The sequence below is a fragment of the Schistocerca piceifrons genome, chromosome X (assembly GCF_021461385.2).
Source record: "Schistocerca piceifrons isolate TAMUIC-IGC-003096 chromosome X, iqSchPice1.1, whole genome shotgun sequence".
NCBI lineage: Eukaryota > Metazoa > Arthropoda > Insecta > Orthoptera > Acrididae > Schistocerca > Schistocerca piceifrons.
Window position 1 is genome coordinate 783,123,132 of NC_060149.1, and position 27,190 is coordinate 783,150,321.

The 27,190-nt window shown below is 38.9% G+C and overlaps 1 protein-coding gene across 2 annotated transcripts in view; it reads left to right on the plus strand.

The window, feature by feature from the left end:
* LOC124721104 (serine-rich adhesin for platelets-like) overlaps positions 1–27,190 on the plus strand; it is a 481,067-nt gene that overhangs the window by 445,188 nt on the left and 8,689 nt on the right. For both annotated transcript variants that reach the window (XM_047245921.1, XM_047245922.1), the window contains exon 18: positions 22,369–22,533. In XM_047245921.1, coding sequence (XP_047101877.1) covers positions 22,369–22,533 — 165 coding nt within the window. The remainder of the gene's footprint in view (positions 1–22,368; positions 22,534–27,190) is intronic.

Consider the following 27,190-nt stretch of genomic DNA (forward strand, 5'->3'; position numbering starts at 1 on the left):
TGCAGGGAGTGGCAATTGACTCTCAACATAAACAACTGTAATATATTGCACTTACACACATTCAAAGATCCATTACTGTATGATTACAAGATTTGCAGAACAATCGCTGGAGGCAGCTACTTCCATAAAATATCTCTGAGCATGTGTATGGGTCAAGTAAGGCAGATGCCAGACTGAGATTCATTGGAAGAATCCTCAGGAAATGTAGTACTTCAACAAAGGAGGTAGCTTACGAAACACTTGTTCAACCAATGCTTGAATATTTGTCACCAGTCTCGGGTCCATACCATAAGGGACCAACAGAGGAAATAGAGAAGATCCAAAGAAGAGCAGCATGTTTCTTTACAGGTTCATTTAGTAAGTGTGGAATACTCACAGAGATGCTCTGCCAACTCCAGTGTCAGGTGCTGCATGAGAGGCTTTCTGCATCATCGTGTGGTTTACTTTTAAAGTTCAAAAATTGTACATTATGGGAGAAGTCAACCAATATTTTCCTTCCTCCTATGTATATCTTGTGAAAAGACAATGATGATAAAAACAGAGAGATATGAGGCCATAGGGAGGCTTACCAGCAATCATTCTTCCCACAAACCATTCATGACTGGAACAATAAAATGGGAAGTCACACTGGTACACAAAGTACCTTCCACCATACTCAGTGAGGTGGCTTATGGATTATAGATGTAGATATGGAATGAACTGTACTCAAATACTGCAGATGAAAATTTAAGTGGAAAAAATTTAGAAATAATGCAATATCCCCTAGACTGGCTAAATGATCTGCATGTTCTGTATAGCTTGGGTTAAGAGGAGCCTGAAAGGCTGTATTTTCCAGATGGGCTAGTACATTCAAAAATAATTTTTTTGGACTAGCCTGAACAATGACTTGTAGCTGCTCAGATTGTGGCTGGATGTATGTGGTAGTGATGTCAGCCCTCCATGACAGCAGCAACTCTTGTATGACTAGCATTAGAGGAAATCTTGGGGACAATGCCACAAAGCAATAGGGCAATTGGGAACTGAAGTGAACTTTACAACAAAATTAAAGAGAAAGTAAGAATTTATTTTTTTTGTAACCTTAGCAATAAATTGATGATCCCTTGTGGTCATTTTCTAAATGGCCCTTACAATGTTATGATGACCTTGCAAGTCTGGGTATGAGTAACCACAGCGGTTAAGATCTGCCTGGATACAAATCAAAATTTAGAACCAAAAGTCAAACTTTCCTGGAGCTAGACTAAGGTTCATTACAGCAAGAAATCATGTTTATTATCACATATAAAGTGGTCACAGCACAGGTGGAAATCTGTTTTCCATAGCATCAGAATGATATTCTGACACTTGTGTTAAGTGGTCGAACATTGAAAGAGAAAACAAGATTATAGATCTGAGCCTTCTCAAGGCAGAAGAGAAGAAAAACAGGATAGTGGAAATGGTGTGGCACTAAGTCCAATGTTCAGGTCTCGATCCAGTGCCAGGAAGTGTCATATCACACTCTGCTGCAGAGTGAATTTCATTCCAGAAACATCTGCCAGACTGTGGCTAGGCCATGTTTCCATAATATCCCTTCTTACAGGAGTGCTAGTCCTGCAAGTTTTTCAGGAAAGCTTCTGTAAAGTTTGGAAAGTAGGAGATGACATACTGATGAAAATAAAGCTGTGAGGACAGGTCATGAGCTGTGCATGGGTAACCCAGTTGGTAGAGCACTTTCCCACAAAAGGCAAAGATCCCAAGTTCAAGTCCCAGTCTGGCACACAACTTTAATCTGCCAGGAAGTTTCACTCTCAATTACTTTGAAACTGATGCCTGAATGCATTAAAATAGTATGCAATGGAAAAAATGGAGAAAGAAAGTGTATTATACTAAGTGTTTTCCTAGAAATAGTGAAAATAAAAGAAAACATCACACAGAACTGTTTGTGGCTGTCAGTCCATTTGCTCACAGCTCCTAGAAGTTGATAGCAAATCTCTTTGAAAGAATTAGCTTAAAACATAAGTTCAACAGCAGGTTTCTTGGAGTTCATGCCTGAAGATACATATAAAATTATTTTCTTCTCTGACAGCTGTTGCATATCCAGGACCCTAGCTGGGCAGATTGGCTGCTGTAAGGCTGTGCTTTAGTGACACTTACAATATCTGTATTGTGGTGGAGATTACATCAACACGAAGAGGCAGTAGCAGTCCAAACAGTGACAAACAGGTCCTCATGAGCAATAATCACATAACTTTATTCTTTTGAGGTGATAGCTAAACTTTATGAATACCCCTCATATTAAATGATAATTAAATTTACTGTATGCTGTATAGCAATTTTCTACTGAAGAAGCTTATTCATTTCTCATATTTAAATTTTTTGAAAAGGAAGAGAGAGGATGTACCAGGGAACAGTGACAGAGTTGTAGGTGTCTCAGGAAATCTTACCAAACAGGAACAAAAATAATGAAACAGAACAGTTATTAATATAAGATAGTCAACAAGATGAGAAAGATATGTAAATAAGATAACAGTTGTAATGACACAGAGAGTGTTCTATGTAAGTTTTTCCAAAACTAAGCCCTTTATCCTATGTCTCCAAGGTAATTTTCATTGCACTTAATACTCTGGAGGAAGAGTTCTCATGAAATTTAAAACCTACTGCTGCTAGAGATTCCATACAGGTTTTCATATGATGTGCTGAAACACTGTCAGGATAAACCAAACAGCTGTTGAGTGAAGCACCCAGAAGGGGAGGAGGAACTGAAGTAAAACTTCACAGATTGAGATGGCATGCAGCATTGTTTCAGAGATTACAAAATCAAATAAAATTTACAAACATTTTGGCAGTATGAGCCCACTTATCAGTTAGACATTATACCCTCTCTGGGTGTACTGTTTCAATTCGGAAATGTGTTGACAAGCTGTTGTCTTCTCTTCTGAGGCTTGTTGGCCCATAACTGTTGTAACTGATCCTTGATACCATCAATACTGGCACTGGAACAGAACTGACATCTCAATTGGTCTTGTGCATTTTCTATAAGTAGTAGATCTGGGGATCTTGCTGGCCATGGAAATACTTCAAAAAACCAGACAGATCTCACAGAAACATGCTATGTGTAGACAAATATTGACCTGTTGTAAAACAGCAAATCAATACTGTCGCATGTGAGTTAACACACAAGAATGCAGGGTGTTTGTGACATACCACTGTGCCTCAGCCCATACAGGCTGGCACCTGAGGTCATAAGTGACAGCTCCCCACTCCATGATGCAAGGAGTAACATTATTGCTCCTCTCTAAAACATGCCAAGAATGGACCCTCTCTCCATGTTGCCTCCATACCCAATAACAGTCATTGTCTGGGGTAGTGCTAAACTGCGATTCTGCTACTGCCAGACTCTGACTGACAGTGTGGGATAATGTAGAATGTCACAGGGGTTCATTACAAGTTCTTGGATGGCAGGCACAGATGCGAATGGGTTATGTCATGCCTGGTACACAGTACGGCAATCCTTCCTTGTGGTGGTCAGATTCGGTCAGTTGGAAGCTCAACAAGAAATACGCTCACCCTCATGTTCCCATATAGTCCAACATTGGGCCACAGTCACGTCTGATTCCACCAAAAATCCGAATATTGCATGACTTGACCGGCTAGCTATATGGCGACCCACATGGAAGTCCCTTTCGAATGCTGTGAGGTGCTCGAAATGCCATCTGTCATGAACACACTGCCTCTCTGTGTCCTATACAGTGATCATTCGACATCTGCTGCTCTTTACACTCCTTATACAGGGTGTTACAAAAAGATATGGCCAAACTTTCAGGAAACATTCCTCACACACAAAGAAAGAAAATATGTTATGTGGACATGTGTCCGGAAATGCTTACTTTCCGTGTTAGAGCTCATTTTATTACTTCTCTTCAAATCACATTAATCATGGAATGGAAACACACAACAACAGAACGTACCAGCGTGACTTCAAGCACTTTGTTACAGGAAATGTTCAAAATGTCCTCCATTAGCGAGGATACATGCATCCACCCTCCGTCACATGGAATCCCTGATGCGCTGATGCAGCCCTGGAGAATGGCGTATTGTATCACAGCCGTCCACAATAAGAGCATGAAGAGTCTCTACATTTGGTACCGGGGTTGCGTAGACAAGAGCTTTCAAATGCCCCCATAAATGAAAGTCAAGAGGGTTGAGGTCAGGAGAGCATGGAGGCCATGGAATTGGTCCGCCTCTACCAATCCATCGGTCACCGAATCTGTTGTTGAGAAGCGTACGAACACTTTGACTGAAATGTGCAGGAGCTCCATCGTGCATGAACCACATGTTGTGTCGTACTTGTAAAGGCACATGTTCTAGCAGCACAGGTAGAGTATCCTGTATGAAATCATGATAACGTGCTCCATTGAGCGTAGGTGGAAGAACATGGGGCCCAATCAAGACATCACCAACAATGTCTGCCCAAACGTTCACAGAAAATCTGTGTTGATGACGTGATTGCACAATTGCTTGCAGATTCTCGTCAGCCCACACATGTTGATTGTGAAAATTTACAGTTTGATCACGTTGGAATGAAGCCTCATCCGTAAAGAGAACATTTGCACTGAAATGAGGATTCACACATTGTTGGATGAACCATTTGCAGAAGTGTACCCATGGAGGCCAATCAGCTGCTGATAGTGCCTGCACACATTGTACATGGTACGGAAACAACTGGTTCTCCCGTAGCACTCTCCATACAGTGACATGGTCAACGTTACCTTGTACAGCAGCAACTTCTCTGACGCTGACATTAGGGTTATCATCAACTGCACGAAGAATTGCCTAGTCCATTGCAGGTGTCCTCGTCGTTCAAGGTCTTCCCCAGTCGCAAGTCATAGGTTGGAATGTTCCGTGCTCCCTAAGACGCCGATCAATTGCTTCGAACGTCTTCCTGTTGGGACACCTTCGTTCTGGAAATCTGTCTCGATACAAACGTACTGTGCCACGGCTATTGCCCCATGCTAATCCATACATCAAATGGGCATCTGCCAACTCCGCATTTGTAAACATTGCACTGACTGCAAAACCACGTTCGTGATGAACTAACCTGTTGATGCTACGCACTGATGTGCTTGGTGCTAGTACTGTAGAGCAATGAGTCGCATGTCAACACAAGCACCGAAGTCAACATTCAACATTACCTTCCTTCAATTGGGCCAACTGGCGGTGAATCGAGGAAGTACAGTACATACCGACGAAACTAAAATGAGCTCTAACATGGAAATTAAGCGTTTCCGGACACATGTCCACATAACATCTTTTCTTTATTTGTTGTGAGGAATGTTTCCTGAAAGTTTGGCCGTACCTTTTTGTAACACCCTGTATATCTCACTAGGTCTGGTGGCAAGATTAAACACAGACAACACTAATGCAATTTGGTAGCAAATCTACCGGTCACAGGGAATTATGAAAAGGATAGAGTGCTGCTCACCATATAGTGGAGGTGTTGAGTTACAAACAGGCACAACAAAGATTGAGCTTTCAGCCAAAAGACCTTCTTCAGAATTAGACAAAAAACACACACACACACACACACACACACACACACACACACACACACACACACACACAAAACTAGCTCACACATGACTGCCATCTCCGGCTGCCAAGTATGGCCTCGTTGTGATGTAGACGTTTTGAAGTACCTAGTGTTTGTGTCAAACAGTCTCCTTTTGTGACCACAGTGAAGTCCAAATATGAAAGAAGCATCTTCAGTGAAATATGACACTTAACACTGAAAGTATGCTTATTATGAAAACCAATGTAATGACAGAACAGAACTGAGCTCCTGGACAGGGAGTGCAGCTGTTTATACAAACATTGAAGATTTTAGATATTACAAATATAATAAATTTCAAGAACCTTCCCGAAATGATAAATACTAAATATAAAACAATTGATGATGACTGGGCTTGAACTGGCCATCAGCAGCACTCCGACTGGTGACTAACTATGCCAGACTGTGTGCAGTACAACTTGCAAAATTAAAAAAAATAAATATTGAAATGTTCTGTGTTCTATTTGCAGATATTATTCTGTTTTTGATAGACCATTATTTTGAAGTATAGAATCTATTTCAAACATCCACCTTTTGCTATGTGAATTGGCTATAACCTCTTAGTAATAAATACATGTTTTCCTTGCTGTAACAAATCTGTCCTCATGATGAAAAAGGATACTATTCAATTTTTATGGTGTTTTGCAGTGTGAGAGAAAATGTAATTTTCTTACAAGAATTATAGTACCCACAAATTTTCTCATGTGATTGTGATACTGTATAACAAGTGTTGTAACTAGGAACACAAGGAAACACACAGCCACGAAAGAGATACAATTTACTGGGTCATGGAGTGACATCAACAAGAATACAATGAAAGTGATTTACATGTCCTGAACACATTTAACAACTGTGGGTCTGGGGATCTGCACATTCCATTATAAAGACGCTGTCTCACATGGTGTAGTGCTGTGTGTGCACAGTGGACTTGGTGACAGTGGTCAACGATTGTGTTGCCACTGGTGGCCTCCTCAGGTAGTTGCAGGTGTGCTATTGGAGTGTCAGTGTGCACTACGCTTGCCACCATAGTGTATTGGCCCAACTTATGTCCACTGTGGGCCGTAGCTGTTGTAACTAGCGAGTTACTACACTCCCCCTTCCTTCCTTCCTTGGGGATTGGGGACGCCAAGCGTTGCCGTACCGTACATGGCGGTGTGACTGAAGAGACGTCAATGGTGTTTGCAGTCGTGTCAGGGGCAGCAGCTAAAGGCTTGAGAAGTTCGTGATCCACCTGAACCAGGGTCTACAGGTGGAAGTTAGTGGGGTGAGAGCATCCACACTGCCTGTGGACCATAGGGTGACTGGCGAACAGGACTGGTGAATGGAGGTCAGGTTCAGGAATCATCTGGAAGTCAGAGTCTATGAGGGGAGGTGCTGGAATAGACAGCAATGATGGCAGACTGAAGAGGACAGGCTCTGGCAGTGGAGATCTGGTTTCTGCCCCCACTGACAGTAGTGCCTGCCCACCTCAGTGAGAGGTGGCAGTACTTGCTGTAGGAAGGAAACCTGTTGTCAGTGCTGACAAAGCCCCAATTGCTGGGATTGGTGGGTACGACCAGGCATGCTTGACCCCCGGAACAGCCAGGGCCAATGAAGAATGAGGGGGGATGGGGGCCTGCATGCATCCCGGGACACAACCGATTCCAAAGGCATGCCACGAGTCAATCTGCAGTGTGAACCGTGAAGATGCGGTGACTGTGCTGGCTGTGGACAATTGCCAGAATCTGGTGAGAGTGCCGTCCAACAGCAAGATATTGAGCAGCATCTGCAGCTGATGGCCATGCAGGAGTTCAGAAAGACTCTTGGCCCCAATTTGTGTCATTCTGTAAGAGCTTAAAAAAATGTGAGAGCCTCCTCACCCGGGAAATCTACGTACTTGTGCATCTGCATTTCAAATGTTCAGGCATAGCATTCTGCCTTGCCATTTGACTGCAGATGAAAAGGAGATGCTATGACATGATGAATGCCATTGTGTGTAATAAAGTCCTTGAAAGACTGTGCCATGAATTGAGGACCATTGTCTGAAATGAGGGTGCAAGGCAAGCCTTCTATGAAGAACGACATAACGAATATGAGAAAAAGCATCAATTGGCAATAACCAGAAAGAGTCTTCAAAAGGGCTAGCGAAATCAACAAGGACTCTTTCCCAAGGCTGTGTATGGGTTGGCCATGGTGAAAAAACAATGCTCGGTGCCGCCTGTTGACTAACACTTGTGACAGGCCAAAACAAGGTGTTCTACCTCCCAATCGATGTCCAGTCAAAACATATGGTGACACACCAACAGTTTTGTGTGAGAGGTCCCCCAGTGACCGTGATGTGATAAGTGAAGGACCTCCAACTGCAGAGCCACAGGAACTATGACACAGGGAGTAAACTCTTCCATCGATAGGAGAATAACACTATCCGAGAGGACACACAATGCACAGCCCGGTGGATGGTTGGGTCACCCATGTTATATCATGCGTATGACCTGCTGGAGCATTGGATCCTCTATCACAGCAGAGACAGTACAGGAACTGGTGATGGGGAAGCCATCCACCATGTGCCTTGCTTCCATATCCAGTTGCAAACAAAGCAGTTCCTCCTATCAAACAAGGGGTCAGGCCTATGGAGAGCAGGGACAGAGCATACACATCTGCATGCTGCAATTTGGGACAAAAATGGCTCTCATAATTGTACTGGGATAAAAATAGAGCCTAACACTGAAGATGATCAGTGGCTTTGTCTGGTAAAGAGGGAAAAATGGGGAAACCAAGGGCTTATGGTCATTAATTAAATACCGAGCGAGTTGGCACACTGGACTCACATTTGGGAGGATGACGGTTCAATCCCGCATCCGGCCATCCTGATTTAGGTTTTTCGTTATTTCCTTAAATGGGTCCAGGCAAATGCCGGGATGGTTCCTTTGAAAGGGCACAGCCGACTTCCTTTCCCATACTTCCCTAATCCGATGAGACCGATGACCTCACTGTTTGGTCTCTTCCCCCCAAACAACCCAACCCCAACCCTCATTAATTAAATGAAACTTTGCACCATATAAGACCACATGAATTTTTTTAAGGCATAGACAGCAAGAGCTTTTTTTTGCACCTGATAACAGTACTGCTGAACTGAAATGACTGTTTTCAATGCAAAGGCAATAGGCTGTTTAGAGCCATCTGAATGAAATGGACTAGGACCACCTCCATACTGTGATGTGCCTGTGGCCAGGACCAGATTCTTGCCATTTTGAAATGTTACAAAACACATTGCAGAGCTGCACAAAGCATGATCACAAGCTGCATATAAACAAAAGGAGTACTTTTCCGAAGCAACACATGGAAGGGGTGTATGATAGTAGCTGCTATGGGAATAAACTTGTGATTGCACACCACTTTGTTGAGGAATGCCTGAAGTTCTCGCAGATTAGACAGATGAGGCAAAGCCATAATGATGGTGACATGTTATTCCATTGGACACACCCCGCTAGAAAATTTCATGACTGAAATAAAACAATAGAAATCTGTAGAACAGTCTGTAGAATAGTAAAAAAAGAATAGAGGTTACACAGGTGATCCTTTGAGGTAGCACCCTTTGTGACATTGCCATCAAGATAGTTAATGCAGAGATGTACAATCATCGTCACCTGGTCTAAAAATTTTGAAAGATGGCAGGTGCACTAGTGATCACAATCATCAGCTGTTGATACTGATAGAGGCCAAAAGGCATGTTATCCACAGGCACATGGTTTGATGCCACGTCCAAGGGAATGTGAAGGTAGACTTCGGCAAAGTCAGTTTTTAAAAAGAATTGATCCACAGGTAAATTTGTGAGCAACTACTCCAGGTGTGATAAGGGGTGAGTGCCTATGACTGTGTGACATACCTGGTCATAAATCAGCTTGTAGTTCCTTGGTGACAGTGATCACGGTGAAAAATTGGCTGTAAATGTCGGTGGGTAGAGCACATCTACATCCAATGATGTGGTTCACACACACACACACACACACACATATTTGGTTTCACTGGTTTATTCCATGAACAACAGACACCTATCACTGAATCAGTTATGGCCAGTCCATGTATTAATTATGTAACTAAGTCTCATTTACCAGGTGTGCACCTACTGCACCTTCTAATTATACAAAATTAGTCACTCTGCAGTATAATCTAACAAACCTGCAACAGTCTCACTCTGATGAACGATACGTACGGCACTTTTATATTATAGTCACTCAGCAGTCATTGTTAACTGTTCTACTTCACTGTCTGTTTACTTATTCACAACGCCACATCATTCCACCATTACATTATTGCTGTTATGACCAACATGAGTTCCACTCTCAAAATCTTGGAACAGACTGCCCTGTAAATGGCTTCAGGCACAATGCTTATATAGCTTTGCAAAAATATCTAATAAAGTTTCACATTGTCAAATAAATCATTTTTATAATCTGCAATTAGAATCTTACATCTCAAATTTATTGGATAGTGCAGGAAAATTGGTTTTGATCTGAACATTATGTTACAATAAGAGTTTATACTGAAATAAGCCTTCTTGATGATGAAAACTGCAAAAACAGCTAAATAAATACTATCATACATAAAACTGTTAATTTCCTGGAAACTAATTAAGAGATGCTGTTCCTACCATGTTTTGGAAATCAGCTACATGAGTACTAATAAATACTATCATACATAAAACTGTTAATTTCCTGGAAACTAATTAAGTGATGCTGTTCCTACCATGTTTTGGAAATCAGCTACATGAGTACTTTTAAGGATTTCTTTAGGTTATTTTCCTAAATTTATCAGTAATATAGTAATTACATCTCTTTACATGTCACAATGTGACTGGAATAGGAAATAATTACTGTTAGGTAACTGAAATGAACTGTGGCAAAACTAATTACTTGAAATGGTTCATATCAATCAGGAAATTATTCTGACTAATGTAATTTAGCAAAGTTGTGCCTGGTCTTAAACTCAGAATAACAGAATGACAGCTTTATCCTATGGCACATCTCTCACTAAGACTAATGATAATTAAGGTAGGAAAAATTAATCATTTGAGGAGGCAAATAACAAAACAAAATGGGAATGGGTCCCAGCTTGCTTTGCTACATGACCCCCTCATTGAACTGACCAGCCAGCCGTGGTGGCCGAGCGGTTCTAGGTGCTTCAGTCCGGAACTGCGCGACTGCTACAGTCGCTGGTTCTAATCCTGCCTCGGGCATGGATGTGTGTGATGTCCTTAGGTTAGTTAGGTTTAAGTAGTTCTAAGTTCTAGGGGACTGATGACCTCAGATGTTAAGTCCCATAGTGCTCAGAGCCATTTGAACCATTTTTTTCAACTGACCAGATAGATTTTGAAAATAGCTAACTGGGAAATTCAATGATCAAACACAAAGCATGAAGAATATACATAAGCTTACACAAAGTATGATACATATATAGATAACCTTTTTTATAAAAATACAACATATACATTTGACATTAATCTGGTTATCAGATCTTCCCTTAAGACCTCAGTATAAGATATACAGATTGAATATTATATAGTCCCATAAAAAATCATACTTTGCATCTGAGAAACATGTCATCAGAAAAAATTTCCCTCTAAAGAAATTTATGTAGCATACAAAAAACACTATGATACTGTTAAGGAAGTTAAAATCATTTTCCAGTTCATTACATATTTCATTTCAATCTTCATTAGCAAACTTTCCCATTATACACATTTCAAGGAAGGATAGTTTCATGTCCATTTCACATTATTTGAGGGACTGAGGATCCACATTTCACAATCTAGAAGTCTCTTCACCCTCAATGGGAAACTGTGTGGTGTGCAATGTCCAGTTACAGAATAATCGGTGCGATATTCCTTGATGAGATGGTGACTACCAAATGGTACGTGAAGCTTTTGGAAAATGATTTTATCCCCATTATCCAAATTGACCCAGATTTCAACAAGATGTGGTTAATGAAAGATGGAGCTCGACCACATCGAAGCAGGAGAGGGTTTGATGTCCTGGAGGAGCACTTTGTGGACCACATTCTGGCTCTGGGGTACCCAGAGGCCACTGGCATGGGTTTCAGTTGGTCGCCATATTCTCCGGAACTGAACACGTGACTCCTTTTTGTGGGGCTATATTAAATACAAGGTATACAGCAATAATCCCAAAACCATTTCAACTCTCAAAATCTCGGAACAGACTGCCCTGTAAATGGTTTCAGGCACAGTAATTATATAACTTTGTAAAAATATCTACTAAAGTTTCAAATTGGTAAATGTGTAATTTTGATAATTTACAATTAGAATGTTACATCTCAAATTAATTGAATAGTGCAGGAAAATTGGTTTTGGTCTGCACTTTATGTTACAATAAGAGTTTCAACTGATATAAGCCTTCTTGATGATGAAAACTGCAAAAATAGCTAAATAAACAATACCAATAAATCTGTCATTGCCTGGAAACTAATTAAGTGGTGATGTTCCTACCATGTTTTGGAAATTATATTAAAAAAAAACTAAAAACTGCCTCGATTGCGGAAAAAGCACCTAGTGTTAAGTGTTAACCCAGGTTTCGGCGTAGATAACTACACCTTGTTCAGAACAACAATAAAACCCACAAGTGCCAATGATTATAAGAACACAGTAGCTATATATTTATAAATGAAAAAGAAAAGGAAAACACAAACAGTACATATGTACAAAGTCAAAATCACTACTTAACTTAATGGTGTACGCTCCACCTCACACCGGCCTATGTTCGATGGACCATGACCCGCCATAAACTGCAGCTACAAATGGTCGCTCACGTACAAGCCTGACCCGCTACCTATGCACATGCGCAAGACAAGGGAAGTTACTTGAATGCGCATGCGCATATGAATACGAGAAAGCTACATGATTACTTTAAGGATTTCTGTGGGTTATTTTCCTAAATTTATCAGTAATATATCAATTACATCTCTTTACATGTCAACAGTGTGACTGGAATAGGAAATAATTACTGTTAGTTAACTGAACTGAGCTTTAGGAAACTAATTACTTGAAATGGTTCAAATTAATTAGGAAATTATTCTGATTAATGTAATTTAGCAAAGTTGTGCCTGGTGTTATACTTGGAATTACAGAATGACAGCTTCATCTTATACCACATCTGTCACTAACACTAATTATAAATAAGAAAACCAAAAAATTATCACTTACATGGGCAAATAACAAAAAAAGTGGGAATGGGTCCCAGCTTTCTTTGCTACAATTGCCTATGCATTATTAGTGACATTGATGTCATCACAGAGCCAAAGCTCACAAGATGGCATCTTTACGCTCACTGAGCGGTGGTTTGTTCACCTGAGGAAATTGGTGTAATCTCTTCCAGTGCAGCTCAGTCTTCACCCAGTTGAGTAAAGCTACTGGCACTGCCCATGCCCCAAAAAAGTGGAGGCAGGTGGAGGACTTGAGGGTGATGTGTCCCATGAAATTTTTTGCGTGACATAATCCTCGGGTGAACAGATCTGACAACCCAGAACAAAAGGAATCCTATTTTGTGATACGGTACGTCATCTGACACCAGATGCACCACATCTGCAATAGAAAATCCAAAAGTAACAGGGGCATCTAACCCAAACAAACTTTTGTGCTCACACATTAAACACCAAGTATGTAATGGAATGGATAAGTGACTTGTAAACGGTCTCGACCATGAAGAGGATGAGACTAGCAATCTGCTGTTTGTTGTTGCTTACCATTTGACACTCAGTGCATGCCAGTGGTGGGAACCCTAGTCTGGTATAAGTCTATGAGTTAAGTAGGAACATGGCAGCCCCTGTGTCAACTTGTAGAACTAATGGCTTTTCCATCACCCACACTTCAATGAATAGTTTCTTCTGGGCTCCAGACAACAGCAAATGCGACAATGTAACAAGATGAGTATTGTCTGTTGAAGGCTGCCTGATTATGCTGTATGAAACAAGGGGTGCATGAAAAAAGTAGCATTTGCTATTCCTACCACTGATGATGTATGTGTCTGTGGTGGGCCAGTTGGCTTGTTTGTATTGGTGCTGTCTCTTCTTCTCCCCAGCACTCTAGGCTCCATGCACTGGGGCTGCATTCTGTCAACAGTGGCCTCTAATTGGCAGCCAGTGGTGTAGGGGACCTCAAACAACTGTGCAGTACTTCAAACGTCTTTTAACATAAGGCACATTGACACACCTGCCTATCTATGGGACTGTGTCTCTGACCAGGGTGTCTCCATAAGACTCCTGAGACTTAACTGTGATAAAACAACACTTATGATTGACACTGAGAAGCTCGGTCTCGGAACAACTGCAGTAGCTGTTTTGTAACACTGGTAGAACTGAATGTGCGCAGTGACCACATGCGTACGCTTGTGGTGATACAGCAGCAATGACACAATGTGTCAAAAGAAAGTGACACTGGTTCAAACTGGCACAGAATGTAATATGTATGAAGAGGTATCCTTGATAAGAAAAGAGCCTTACTGACCTCCATGTCAACCACCTGGAATGTCACGAAATGTTGTCAAAGCTGCTTCTCATAAGCATCCTAGTGTTCCACAGATTCATCATGGGTGGGAAGTATCAGCGGGTGAACAACCGGCAGCTGAGACCGGGTCAACATAGCCAACAACAGTTCCAACACAGCCATATGCACCTGCTGTTGTTGCAGTAGTGACTGGAGTAAAGGCTCCATGTAAGAGCCAAATGGCAGAAAAACCACAGACTCCAAAACATGAAAATTTGACTCTTGATGTTCCACTCGTGTTCTAATTAGGAACACAAGCAAACACATGGCTGTAAATCAGATACGACTTATTTGGTCACTGAGTGACTTTAACAAGAATACAATGAAAGTAGTTTACAGGCCTCAAACACATTTAACAACTGAGGGTTCAGAGGCCCATGCATGCCTTTATAAAGATGCTATCCCATCAGGAGTCACTGGTGTTGTGCTGCATATGCACATTGGACCCAGTGATGGTGGTTGGTAGTGGTCATCTTGGGTAGTTGCAGGCATGCTGTTTGTATGTCGGTGTGCACTACACTTGCTGTAGTGTCCCTACTTACATCCATGAGCTACTACAACATGTACTACAGGTACAGACAGTCCTGTGAATTCACCTATCTAATTGTATGAGGTATGATTAGAAAGTTTTAAGAATGGGCTTGTAATTGTACAATGGAGGTACTTACATGCTACTGTGATGCATTTCTTCAAAATAGTCCCCTTCTCACCGAACACACTGACTCCAACGGTGTTTCCACTTTTGGAAACATTCCTGGAAAATTTTTTTCTAAGTGTCTTAAGATAACCCTCTCGATTTGCCTGGATGTCTTCAGTCGGGGAGTCAAATTGCTTCCCTTTCAGTGAAAATTTCAGTTTAGGAAACAGGTAGAAGTCTGCAGGGGCCAAATCAGGGGAATATGGTGGTTGTGGAAGCACAGGAATTTTGAAATTGGTCAAAAATTCAATGATGGAGAAGGCACGATGAGCTGGAGCATTGTCATGGTGTAGCACCCAACTCCTGTCTTTCCACAATGCCGGCCTTTTCTTCTGCACCTTTCTGTGCAAACACTCAAGGACACATTTGTAGTATTCTTGGTTAATTGTCTGTCCTCCAGGAGTAAATTCATGATGCTTAATACCAGTAAAATCGAAAAAAATCAACATTGTCTTCACCTTTGACAGACTTTGCCATGCTTTTATCGGTCTTGGTGAACCTGGACTCTTCCACTGCAAAGACTGCACTTTGGTTTCAGGATCATATACATATATCCATTATTCATCACCTGTAATTACCCCATTTAACAAATCTGGGCCATTAATAGTCCAATTAATCATTTTTTGGCACACTTCAAGTCTTTATTGTCTCTGGTCACTTGACAACACTTTTGGAATGAATTTTGTGAACACTTGATGCATGTTCATATCTTCAGTTAAAATTGGCTAAACTGCACAGAAACTTAAATTAAGTTCATCAACCATCTCCCTAATTGTAAATCTATGATCAGAGCACACTAAGTCGCGATCTTTCACAACCTTTTTATTCGTTTTTGAGGGATAGCTGGACTGTGGTTCATCTTCAAATGATTCATGGCCATTTTTAAATCTGTTGAACCAGACAAAAACATTTGACTGGCTCATATAATTATCTCCAAAAGCTGTTTTTGATAGTTCATAAGTCTCAGAAACTGATTTCCTGGTTTTAAAACAAAATTTCACACAAATTTGTTGCTTCATTTTTACGTCCATTTTCATGCAGACAGAACCTGGCAACAAGCCCTAACAGACCTGCATTCAACCAGCTGTCACAATGCACTGAATAAAGAAAATGAAGTTTCCTGTCATAGGGTTTCAAGGACGAGGCAATGACTCACTCCTCACCCTCTGTGTACCTGCCCGCCAAATCAGTAAGCAGTAGCGAATCCATTCTTAAAACTTTCCAGTCATACCTCGTATCACACACATCAGTTGTCCTTCACTGTTTTCAAACTGCAACAACTTACGTTTCATTGATCATGATTAAAACTGACTCTAGTAGGAAGTGTCACCAAGACTGGAAGTTCTTCTGTGAAGCAGTGAATTAAATGAATTTGTGAGATTGATGCAGACAGTCTTACCAAAGAACTGGAGATATCTTGTTGAAGCATTGATCACCTGTCAGCCCACAAAAATATTTTACAACCCATTAAACTACTGCACTTTTCTCTACTACTGCAATGTCTCTTAATGGTAACTTATCAACAGCTGTGACAAAAGTGATTGTAGGAACAGAAGAAATTCTCACCAGTGGTGGGCAAGAGTAAACTTCAACAGATGCAACTTGTGATGTGTCATCACAGAGCCTCACTTTTTAATAACTTTGTAGTGCCACTTTTATTGAAGCTGAAGGGTTACCTATACGTTGAGGAAGGTAGGAGGTGATGTTTTCTTGTTACAATGAAAAGTACTCCACTCAGCAACAGTTAATCATCTGTTGCTGATCTGATTCTTTTGCTAACTTGAGCATTTCATCTTACCATTTACACATATTTCACCACTATCAGCATTGTCTTGTGTCACCAGCTCAGACTGTTCTGTAATATATATTGCTGTTATGCTGAATTCCGTTTCTATTTTTGCCCTTTTAAATTAAATATTAGACAGTAGTATCAGCAGTTTTTTGGCTTTCCACCCAGCACCTTGATCATCCTACCAAATGAGGCAGTACATTGCTTAAGAAACTGGTGACCTACCTGAGATGAGCAGATTCTGTCCAGCCATTGAGATATAGATCTTTCATGGCTTTCCTGAAACACTTCATTTGAATACCAAGATGGCTCTTTTGAACAATTTGTCATTAACTTCCTTGACAACATTTTCAGATTAAACAAGTGCACAGTCTGTGATAATCACACTGTAGATACTCACTCATTCATAATCATGATCTTCCTGATGCTGGTACCTGTTTTTCATAAATTCTTTTTTTTTTTCAAAACTTTCATCTGTTTTAACTTCTTAATCTGTCTTGCCTTATTGCTCACTTAATAAATGTGTCTTTGAAAGTGCATTGTTTCTTACTGTTTGCTTCTTTGGTGACCCACAGCTTTGAGCAACTTGAAACACTCACTGACTGCCTTTCAACACTTCCTTTCCATTTTTTATCATTAGCTGTTGTACACAGAACATTTTGATTTCAAAGTGCAATTTATAGTGTCTTCTCTGACAAAGGTAAATCTCTTCCATTAGGTTTATGGTGTATGGCGTATGGTCATATTGTTTGTAGGCTAATTAAATATTGTTAACCTTAGAATTAGGGTTTTGAAGATTAGGGTTACATTTTACCTACTTTTTTGTTATTTGTCACATGTAATTGCAATGTGTCAAGAACAACAACTCCACTTGCATTGCTAAAATTTTAATGAGTTGCCTCCTACTGTTGCTTTCAATGACAATGAAAATATAGTATCAGGTAAAGTAACTCACTAAACATAACACTAACTTTCATAACTTCAGTAATATGAATATGATTCACACTACACCAGAATAAGTAATGGGCACCAAAAAATCTTTGAAATAATAAAAAATTCTAGAGGTTATGATAAAATATCAACAAAGTTAATTAAAGAGTGTGCTTCTGAGTTTAGTAACATACTAAGTTCTGTGTGTAACCAGTCATTTATTAGTGGGTCATTTCCCAAATGGTAGAAATATGGTGAAGTTAAAAAAGGGGATAACGAAATTTTGGTACCTGCCCATGTCAATAATGCCATGGCAACAGAGGACATGGAACCAATGATGTTGACATCCAGTGAAATGAGTATGATGTCCACTGATGGGAGATGCCCATGCCATGTGTACTGCAGAGAGTCTCTGGTTTCTGAGGCACCAAGCTGAGGCAGCTGCCGACTCAAGTCAGTCGTATGTTTCCTAATTTAGCAGTGTGATGTGTGGATATTCAGTCACTTGCACATTAGCATCATTAGGGGAATCTCTTCTTGTCTGATCTCTTGATTACATGCACAGTTGTGATTCTGGCTTGTTTTCTGGTCTTGATAGATTCTTGATCTCTGAATGTTGTAATTCCCACCGTTGATGACCTGGTGTGGCTAGAATATAGCAGAAATACCATCACATTCCTGTCCAATTTCACTTTTGTCAGCATTCTCAAAAATTTCAGAAACGATAATAAACAATTGCCTTGTTTGTTTAGAAGATTTAGAAACTGAGGATGGAATAGATGTGCTATGCCTGTCTAAACATCATATAGTCACAAATATGGAAAGGTAAATGTAGATGGATATAAGCTTTCAGCACATGTAAGTAGATACACCGTGGAAAGAGGAATAGTTCCCGTATATGTTAAAATTTACCATAGTCTGAAAAATTTAGAAACTAAAAAATTTTCTGTAGAGCAACATATAGACGCATGTGTGTGTGTGTGTGAGCTTAAACTAAATAATGGTACTTTTATAATTGTAGATGTGTATAGGTCCCCATAGGGAAATTTTCAGCTACTTTTAAAAAACTTGGACCTTTGTTGTGCTATCTGTCAGACAGAGGGAAGCAAATTATTATTTGAGGGGATTTCACTGTAGATTTTCTGAAAGATTCTGGCAGAAATCTTGACCTTGAAGTATTATTTAGTTCTTTTAATTTGATGTCAATTATTGATTTTCCTACTCAGGTGGTACAGGAAAGGATAAAACTGATGAATAATGTTTTTGTGGACCAAGATAAATTTAATCAAATAAAAACTGTTCCTGTTAAGAACAGTTGTCTGATCCTGATACACAGCTAGTTACAGTATATGACATAGTTCCATACAGTAACACAAAACAGTCCTCCAAAAAATGCATTCAATTAATGATTTAACAGTTGCAAATTTTAGGAAAAGCTTGCAATAGTTAGACTGGGATGAGGTGTGTAGGAAACCTGATGCTAATTTAAAATTTAACATCTTTCATGATATCTTTGTGAGTACGTTTGAAAACAGTTTACCTAAGAAAACAGTGAAATATAATTGTAAGAATCCATCTAAAAAGCTGTGCCTTACTAAAGGCGTAAAAATATCTTGTAAACAGAAAAAGGAAATGTATTTATGGCTAGAAGGGTAATGATCCGGTAACAGTGAAACATTATCAAAACTGCTGCACTGTATTAAGAAAACTTATTAAAAAAATTTGGAATATTTTTTAAAGGAGAAACAGGGCATCCAAGAGCACAGGAAGAACTCAATGAAAGGTTTGTTAACAAAAAGTCAGAAATAGAAAACATTTTTAATAATAATTTTTTAAGTGTTGTAGAGAAAATAGAAACCAAGTATTTATTAGGAAATGCAAGGCAGTATATGGAAGATGCAATACCTATGCAATTTGAGAAAACTGAAATGCAACCCACCCCTCATACTGAAATTATGAAAATAATAAATTTACTCAATGGCATTTCCAACAGTGTTCTAAAAGCTTGTTCCCGACAGATGAGTAAGATTGTCAGCCACATAGGTAGTACCTCACAGAAACAGGGCATTTTTCCAGATAGACTAAAATATGCTATTGTTAAACAATTGCATAAAAAGGAGGATAGGTCTGATGCTAACAACTACCACCCAATCTCACTTCTAACAGCTTTATCCAAAATTCTTGAAGAAGTAATGTATTCAAGAGCAGCATCACAGATTTGTAAAACTGAAGAACTAACAAATTGCCAGTTTGGTTAACAGAAAGACTTTTCAAAAGAAAAACTGATCAAATATTAAATGCTCTGAATAATCAAACATCACCTATTGGTATATTTTGTGATCTCTCAAAGGCTTTGGACTGCGTGAATCATGAAATTCTTCTAGATAAGCTTAAGTATTGTGGTATGAGTGGGACAGTGCACAAATGGTTTAATTCACATTTAACTGGAAAAATACAGAAGGTTGAACTTAACAGTACAGACAGTCTGCAAAAATTAGCAGTCCTCTAACTGGGGAGATATCAAGAATGCATGTCCCACACGGTTCAGTCTTGGGTTCTGCACTGTTCTTAAGATATATTACTGACTTGCACTCTATATTCGTGAAGATGTGAAGCTAGTTCTTTTTGCTGATGATATGAATATAGTAATCACACTGAACAAACAAGAATCAGCCGAGGAAATTGTAAATAATGACTTTCAGAAATTGAGAAAACACAGTACATACAATTCTTTGCAGTAAATGGTGTTACACCATTGAAAAATATTGATTTTTAAGAGAAGTCTGTTGCTAAGACAGAGTATTCAAAATTTCTGGGTGTGTGCATTTATGAATTTAATTGAAAGAAACACATTGATGATATGTTGAAATGGTTAGGTTTGGCTATGTATGCTTTTAGAGTTATTGCAAATTTTGGTGATAAACATATCAGTAAATCAGCCTACTATGCCTGTTTCCATTCTCTGCTTTCATGTGTCATCATATTTACGTTTAATTCATCATTAAGAGAAAAGGTAATCATTGCAAAGAAGTGTGTAATCAGAATAATAGCTGGAGCAGACATTTCTTTAAGGAACTTGGGATATTCACTGTACCTTCACAATACATATATGCCCTTACAAAATTTGTTATTAATAACCCCTCACAATTCAAAAATAATAGCAAAGTGCATTGCTGCAACACTAGAAGAAAGATGATCTTCACTGTCCTGGGTTAAATCTGACTTTGACACTGAAAGGGGTGAATTATGCTACCACAAAAATCTTTGGTCATTTGCCAAATAGCATTAAAAGTCTGACAAATAGCCTACCAGCGTTTAAAAACAAATTAAAAGAATTTCTGAATGACAACTCCTTCACTCAATAGAAGAATTTTTAGATATGAAGTAGTAACTATGTACAAAAGTTAATTATATTGTGTAAAGAAAACTTATGTTAAACTGACATGTTTCACATCATTACAAAATGTCATATGTATGATCTCCGGAACAAGTATTAATGCGATGTAAGTAATGTAATATATATTAACTACCCGGCAACAAATAATATACTGTCAGAGTCACAGACTGAATCTCTAAAGGGTTCTGATATTGAGAAGGCTATTATCTACACATACAGCAAAAATGCACTTAGTTCATACATAGTAAATTGGTATATTTTGTGATTTATCAAAGGCATTTGACTGTGTAAATCACAATATCCTTTTAAGTAAATTAGAATATTATGGCATAACAGTAAATGCTACCAAATAGTTCAAATCCTATATTTCTAACAGGAAACAGTGGGTCTCATTAGGAAAGAGACATATATTAAGCCGTTAGGTGTCATCGAACTGGGAACTAATTACAAGTGTGCCCCACAAGGGTGCATCTTAGAGCTCCTACTTTTTCTTGAGTATATCTGTGACCTTTCATCTGTAACATTATGAGATGCCACGTTTGTTTTGTTTGTGTATGACACAAACACTATAATAAACAGTAAATCAAGGATAGTCCTAGAAAGATCAGTTAATGAAATTTTCATGGACATTAATAAACTATTCCTAGACAATTATTTGTCACTAAACTTTGAAAAAACACATTACATGCAGTTTAGAACTTGTAAGAGGTTTCCTACCATTATATGCCTAAAAGAAGATGACAGTGTTAAATTCTTGGGATTACAGCTTGATAATAAATTCAACAGGGAGGAGCATACCACAGAACTCCTGAAAGTGCCTAAACAAATCTCTGTTTTCAATGCAAATGCTGTCAGACATAGGTGATATAAAAATGAAAAAGCTGGCACACTGTGGTTGCTTTCATTCTATAATGTCAATTGGGATAAGATATTGTAATAACTCATCAAACCAAGCTAAAGTTTTCCACGTCCAAAAACATAGTAAGAATTATTTGTGGCGTGAACTCAAGAACATCCTGAAGAGGCTTGTGTAGGGAAGTAGCAATACTACTGCTTCCCAATATATTTATCACTTAATGAAATTTTTCATTAAACATGTATCTCTTTTTCAAACCAACAGCTTGGGGCCTGGAAGTTTCACATCAGCACACACACTGCTGCAGGACCACTTCACTTGGGATTTGTGGAAGGAAATTAGAATATTTGTTTTTTTTTTTTTTTTTTTGCAAATATTTATTTTATATTCTTGCATTTCTGACATTTTCTATACCCTGCAGGATCTTATCACTACAGATCTATTGGAACAAAAAGTACATCTACTAAAAATTTAATTATTGTAATGGTTTGTGTCCTGGAACTCACTAAGAAGATAAAATAAGTTATATCTTATTCTGTTGCTGAAATTTCAACAGACTTTTAAAGATATTGGTTGTTGCAGGAACACGGCCTCGTAAATTCAATTTCCCTCGAAGACCTGTACTGTTTAACAGCACAGCAGACAAAGATATGGATCTCTTAGAATCTATGGATCATTTAGCCAGAGACAAGCCTGGATTAGACAACTTGCTTCTTCCAACACAAGTCACAGTTGCACAGTCTCGAGGTATGTAATACATACAATAGTTTCATAAATGGACTAAATGTAATATATGCATTATAGGAAATTTTGTATGCTGCCTTAAATGTGAAAATGTTTCTTTCTATCTAGCACATGAGGTAATTTAATAGTTTTCACCTGTGTGGTTGAATATTTTATAGTTAAATTATTATTTTTATATAATTTTATTCCACATTACTAAAAATGACTTTAGTGACTGTTTTCTATGAAAATTTCTTTTACATGACATTATATTTAGTGGAATAAAAATATTTAGAGATGATGTTACTCTCACAGGGAGCTAAAGTGGTAAGATGACACTTCCCTTTCTCAAACACATCTCTTTCTTGGGGGGGGGGGGGGGGGGGGGGAGAATGATTTTTCTTCCTAAGCGTTGAAGGCACATTCAGTATTAAATACAAGAATGAAGATTTTAAATGTTGCAAAGAAGCCCATGATTTAACACATTTGTTTGAAGTGCTGCTGACTACTGCCACTGGAAGGAAGCCGTCCACAGCTATTAAAAATATATTTTTGTAATTGTGTTGAAAATTACAAATGTGTACACTGGCTGTCGGAACAAGTGGAGTAAGCTGGAACTTTGGTACCCTGCTAAGCTTGTGATCATGATAAGTTAGATTTGAGTCATGGTTCAGCAGACCTCATTCAAGTATTCAGTACTTTTCATAAGGGACTTGAAATGAATGATGTGGCGGTCCCTTCAACAAATTTTTTAAAACTTATTTATTTGTTTGTAGAAATATCTTTTTTCAGTACATATACTGTGCACAAGATATTGGACAGAAAAATCTTTTTAGCTGTTGGTTTAAAACTACTGAACATATTTCATTTAAATTTTTATAACTCATTGGATCCTCAAAGTAAATAACTACAAATTTGACTACATTCTTTTAAGTCTCCAGTCTTCTGACTGTTTCGATGTTGCCCACTATGAATTCCTTTCCTGTGCCAACTTTTTCATCCCAGAGTAGCAGCTGCAACCTGTATCATTAATCACTTGCTGGATATATTCTAATCTCTGTCTTTCTCTACAGTTTTTACCCTCAACAGCTCTCTCTAGTGCCATGGAAGTTATTCCCTGATGTCTTAACAGACGTTGTATCATCCTGTCCCCTCATCTTGTCAGTGTTGTACACACATTTCTCTCCTTGCTGATTCTGCGGAGAACCTCCTCATTCCTTACCATATCAGTCCACATATTACTGCGTATTTACAACATATTTCTGCAGTTAAAAGCATGAATGCATGAATCACATGTTTTCAAGCATAAGATACAGCTAATTGAATAAAAGTAGTTTTTCAGTAGGAAGCTGTCGTGGACCTTTCCAAGTTTTGTAGTTTAGGAAGAGATTTTTATATGTCTGGGTAATTTGTTGTATAGTTTTGTCCCTGCATGATATATGCCCTTTAGGCATAATGTGGTGGTGCAGTGACTAACATGTATGTCACTGTCCTTCCTCATACTGTAATCGTGGACAATTTTATTTTGAGGAAAAAGGTTTTCATTTCTCAGTGTACATGTCTTGACATGCACAACTACTTCCAATACATAAATTCAGGGAAGGGATAAGATTTTTACATCCTTAAAGAAAGCTTGAATGGCTTTGTGCTGCTTGCTTCTTTTATTATTCTTATAATTGCATTTTGTTTTGTAAAAACTGTTTTGGGCTCATGTACATTTCCCCATAAAATGATACTGTACCTCGGTAATGAATGTACATGATCAAAGTATATGGTATTTTCTCCCTGGTTCCTTCTTAGATGCAATATGTGATCAAAAGTATCCGGACACTTGGCTGAAAATGGATTACAAGTTCGTCGCCCCCTCCATCGGTAATACTGGAATTCAGTATGGTGTTGGACCACCCTTAGCCTTCATGACAGCTTCCACTCTCACAGGCATACGTTCAGTCATGTGCTGGAAGGTTTCTTTGGGAATGGCAGCCCATTCTACATGGAGTGCTGAACTGAGGAGAGGTATCGATGTCAGTTGGTGAGCCCTGGAACAAAGTCGGTGTTCCAAAACATCCCAAAGGTGTTCATAGGATTCAGGTCAGGACTCTGAGCAGGCCAGTCCATTACAGAGATGTTATTGTTGTGTAACCACTCTGCCACAGGTCATGCATTATGAACAGATGCTGGATTGTGTTGAAAGGATGCAATCCCCATCCCCAAATTGCTCTTCAGCAGTGGGAAGCAAGAAGGTGCTCAAAACATCAATTTGGGCCTGTGCTGTGATAGTACCATGCAAAACAACAAGGGGTGCAATCCCCATCCATGAAAAACATGACCACTCCATAACATCACTGCCTCTGAATTTTACTGTTGGCAATACACATGCTGGCAGATGACGTTCACTGGGCATTTGCCATACCCTCACGCTGCCATCGGATCATCACATTGTGTAACATGATTTGTCAAACCACACAACATTTTTCCACTGTTCAATTGTCCAATATTTACACTCCTTACACCAAGGGAGGTGTCGTTTGGAATTTACCAGCGTGATGTGTGGCTTCTGAGCAGCCGCTCGACCCTGAAATCCAAGTTTTCTCAACTCCTGCCTGACTGTAATAGTACTTGTAGTGGATCCTGATGTGGTTTGAAATTCCTGTGTGATGGACTGTATAGATATCTGCCTATTACACATTACAACCCTCTTCAACTCTCAGCGGTCTCTGGCAGTCAACAGATGAGGTCAGCCTGTACGCTTTTGTGCTGTATGTGTCCCTTCATGTATCCGCTTCACTATCACATTGGAAACAGTGGACCTAGGGATGTTTAGGAGTGTGGAAACCTCGCATACAGACATATGACACAAGTGACACCTAATCACCTGACCACGTTCGAAGTCTGTGAATTCCATGGAGCACCCCATTCTGCTGTCTCACGATGTCTAAAGACTACTGAGGTCGCTGATATGGAGTACCTGGCAGTAGGTGGCAGCACAATGTACCTAATATGAAAAACATACCTTTTTGAGAGTGTCTGGATACTTTTGATCATATAGTGTATTTGCTACTGCTATTCCTCTATTAATTTTGCTGAAGAAAGAGCAGTAAACCTAAAAAAGAAAACATTACTCATTGTTTATTACTTTTCACAATTTTATTCATTTAGTTTAAGTGAAATTGATATTAATACAGAAAAAGTTTTTAAATCATATGCCCTCATGTACTCTAAACCAAATTAACTGTTTTGCTTATTTGGAACTGGTGATAAACCTTTTATTAAATTCATGAAACAGTGGACTCTGGCAGCAGCTTCCAAGATTATGGAGATCTTTCTTAGTATATAAAACTTACATTATCATTAAATCAACCCTCCATTCTTGTAGTACATTCAAAGTTTTCCTTTCCCTAGCGTAAATATACTTAGACGAATACTAAGTATGCTAAATAAGATGTTCACTTGCAGTCATTTTATGTGTAAATGTAGAAAACAAATGCACTTCATTAATGCCACAAAAACAGATTATTATTCATTACAACAGTTTGCCTTGTAAGCTGAAACATTTCATACTTACAACTTGAAACCCTCTTTTGACAAGAACGGGATAAAGAAGGGTGACCTTGTGAGCACATCAGACTTGAATGCAGGATTCTGGTGTGGAAAGGTGGCTAATTATGTAATATACCATTTATTTTATAAACTTGCTTACACAAGTATACATTTATTTTTTCAGATTATCGCCAATAACATGAATCTTCTTTAAATATTAAAAACACTTAAAACAGTCCACTCCAGTTTTGTAAATTATATCTTTATAATCCAACAAAGCAGTGATAAAATAATTAAAATCTTAAATACACTTGCTTAGTTCACTTGATAAGGCTCATAAATTTCAATAAGATATTAAACAAAAACAGTGTTGTAATTTCTGCTCCAAATAGAAGTACCAAACATCACTTTAACTAGAAGGGCCAATGTGACACAGACTCTATAACCAATACCAGCTTTTCACCAAATTCACAATGAAATTTAGTAGAGAATTGAAGTGAGCTCTCGCGATAATCTTATCTGATTACTTAACTGCAGTGGGACAATTTTAAATACTCATAACCAATAGCCTAAACTGTTCATTTTATATATGTTACAGGTGAAGAAACTAACCCTCTTCTTTAATTTAATTTAGACTTGACAGGTGTCTCAATACCTTGAAATCTCTATTCCAGAATTTTCTTGAATGTAGTATAGCAAGCATAATCAGTTTAACAGATAAGTTGGTCCTTGAAGGATAGCACCAGTAACCTAGTCCTTGGCTTCGTGGGCCACATTTGCAAATGGACCATCACTTTGGACAATACCTTCAGTTACTTCCAAGTTGCTAGAATGATACAATTTGAAAACCAAGAATGCAACTCATTCATATGTCATAGTATTCTCTCAAATGAGTGTGGAAAACAATCACATGATACCATGAAACACTTAAATTAGAACAACTTGACATTAACAAACAAAATTAATTTATTCACCCGCCAGGGCATTCCACTTCAATAGTAATGTTCTGTAACTGTCCTGGAGCTGAATCAACATGGCCACTGCTCCACGGATGGTACGTTGCACACCACCGCAGCACCTAAACCCACCCTATTCCTCCACATCTTTCATTAAAACTGGTGTTATATCAACCCTGAAGTAT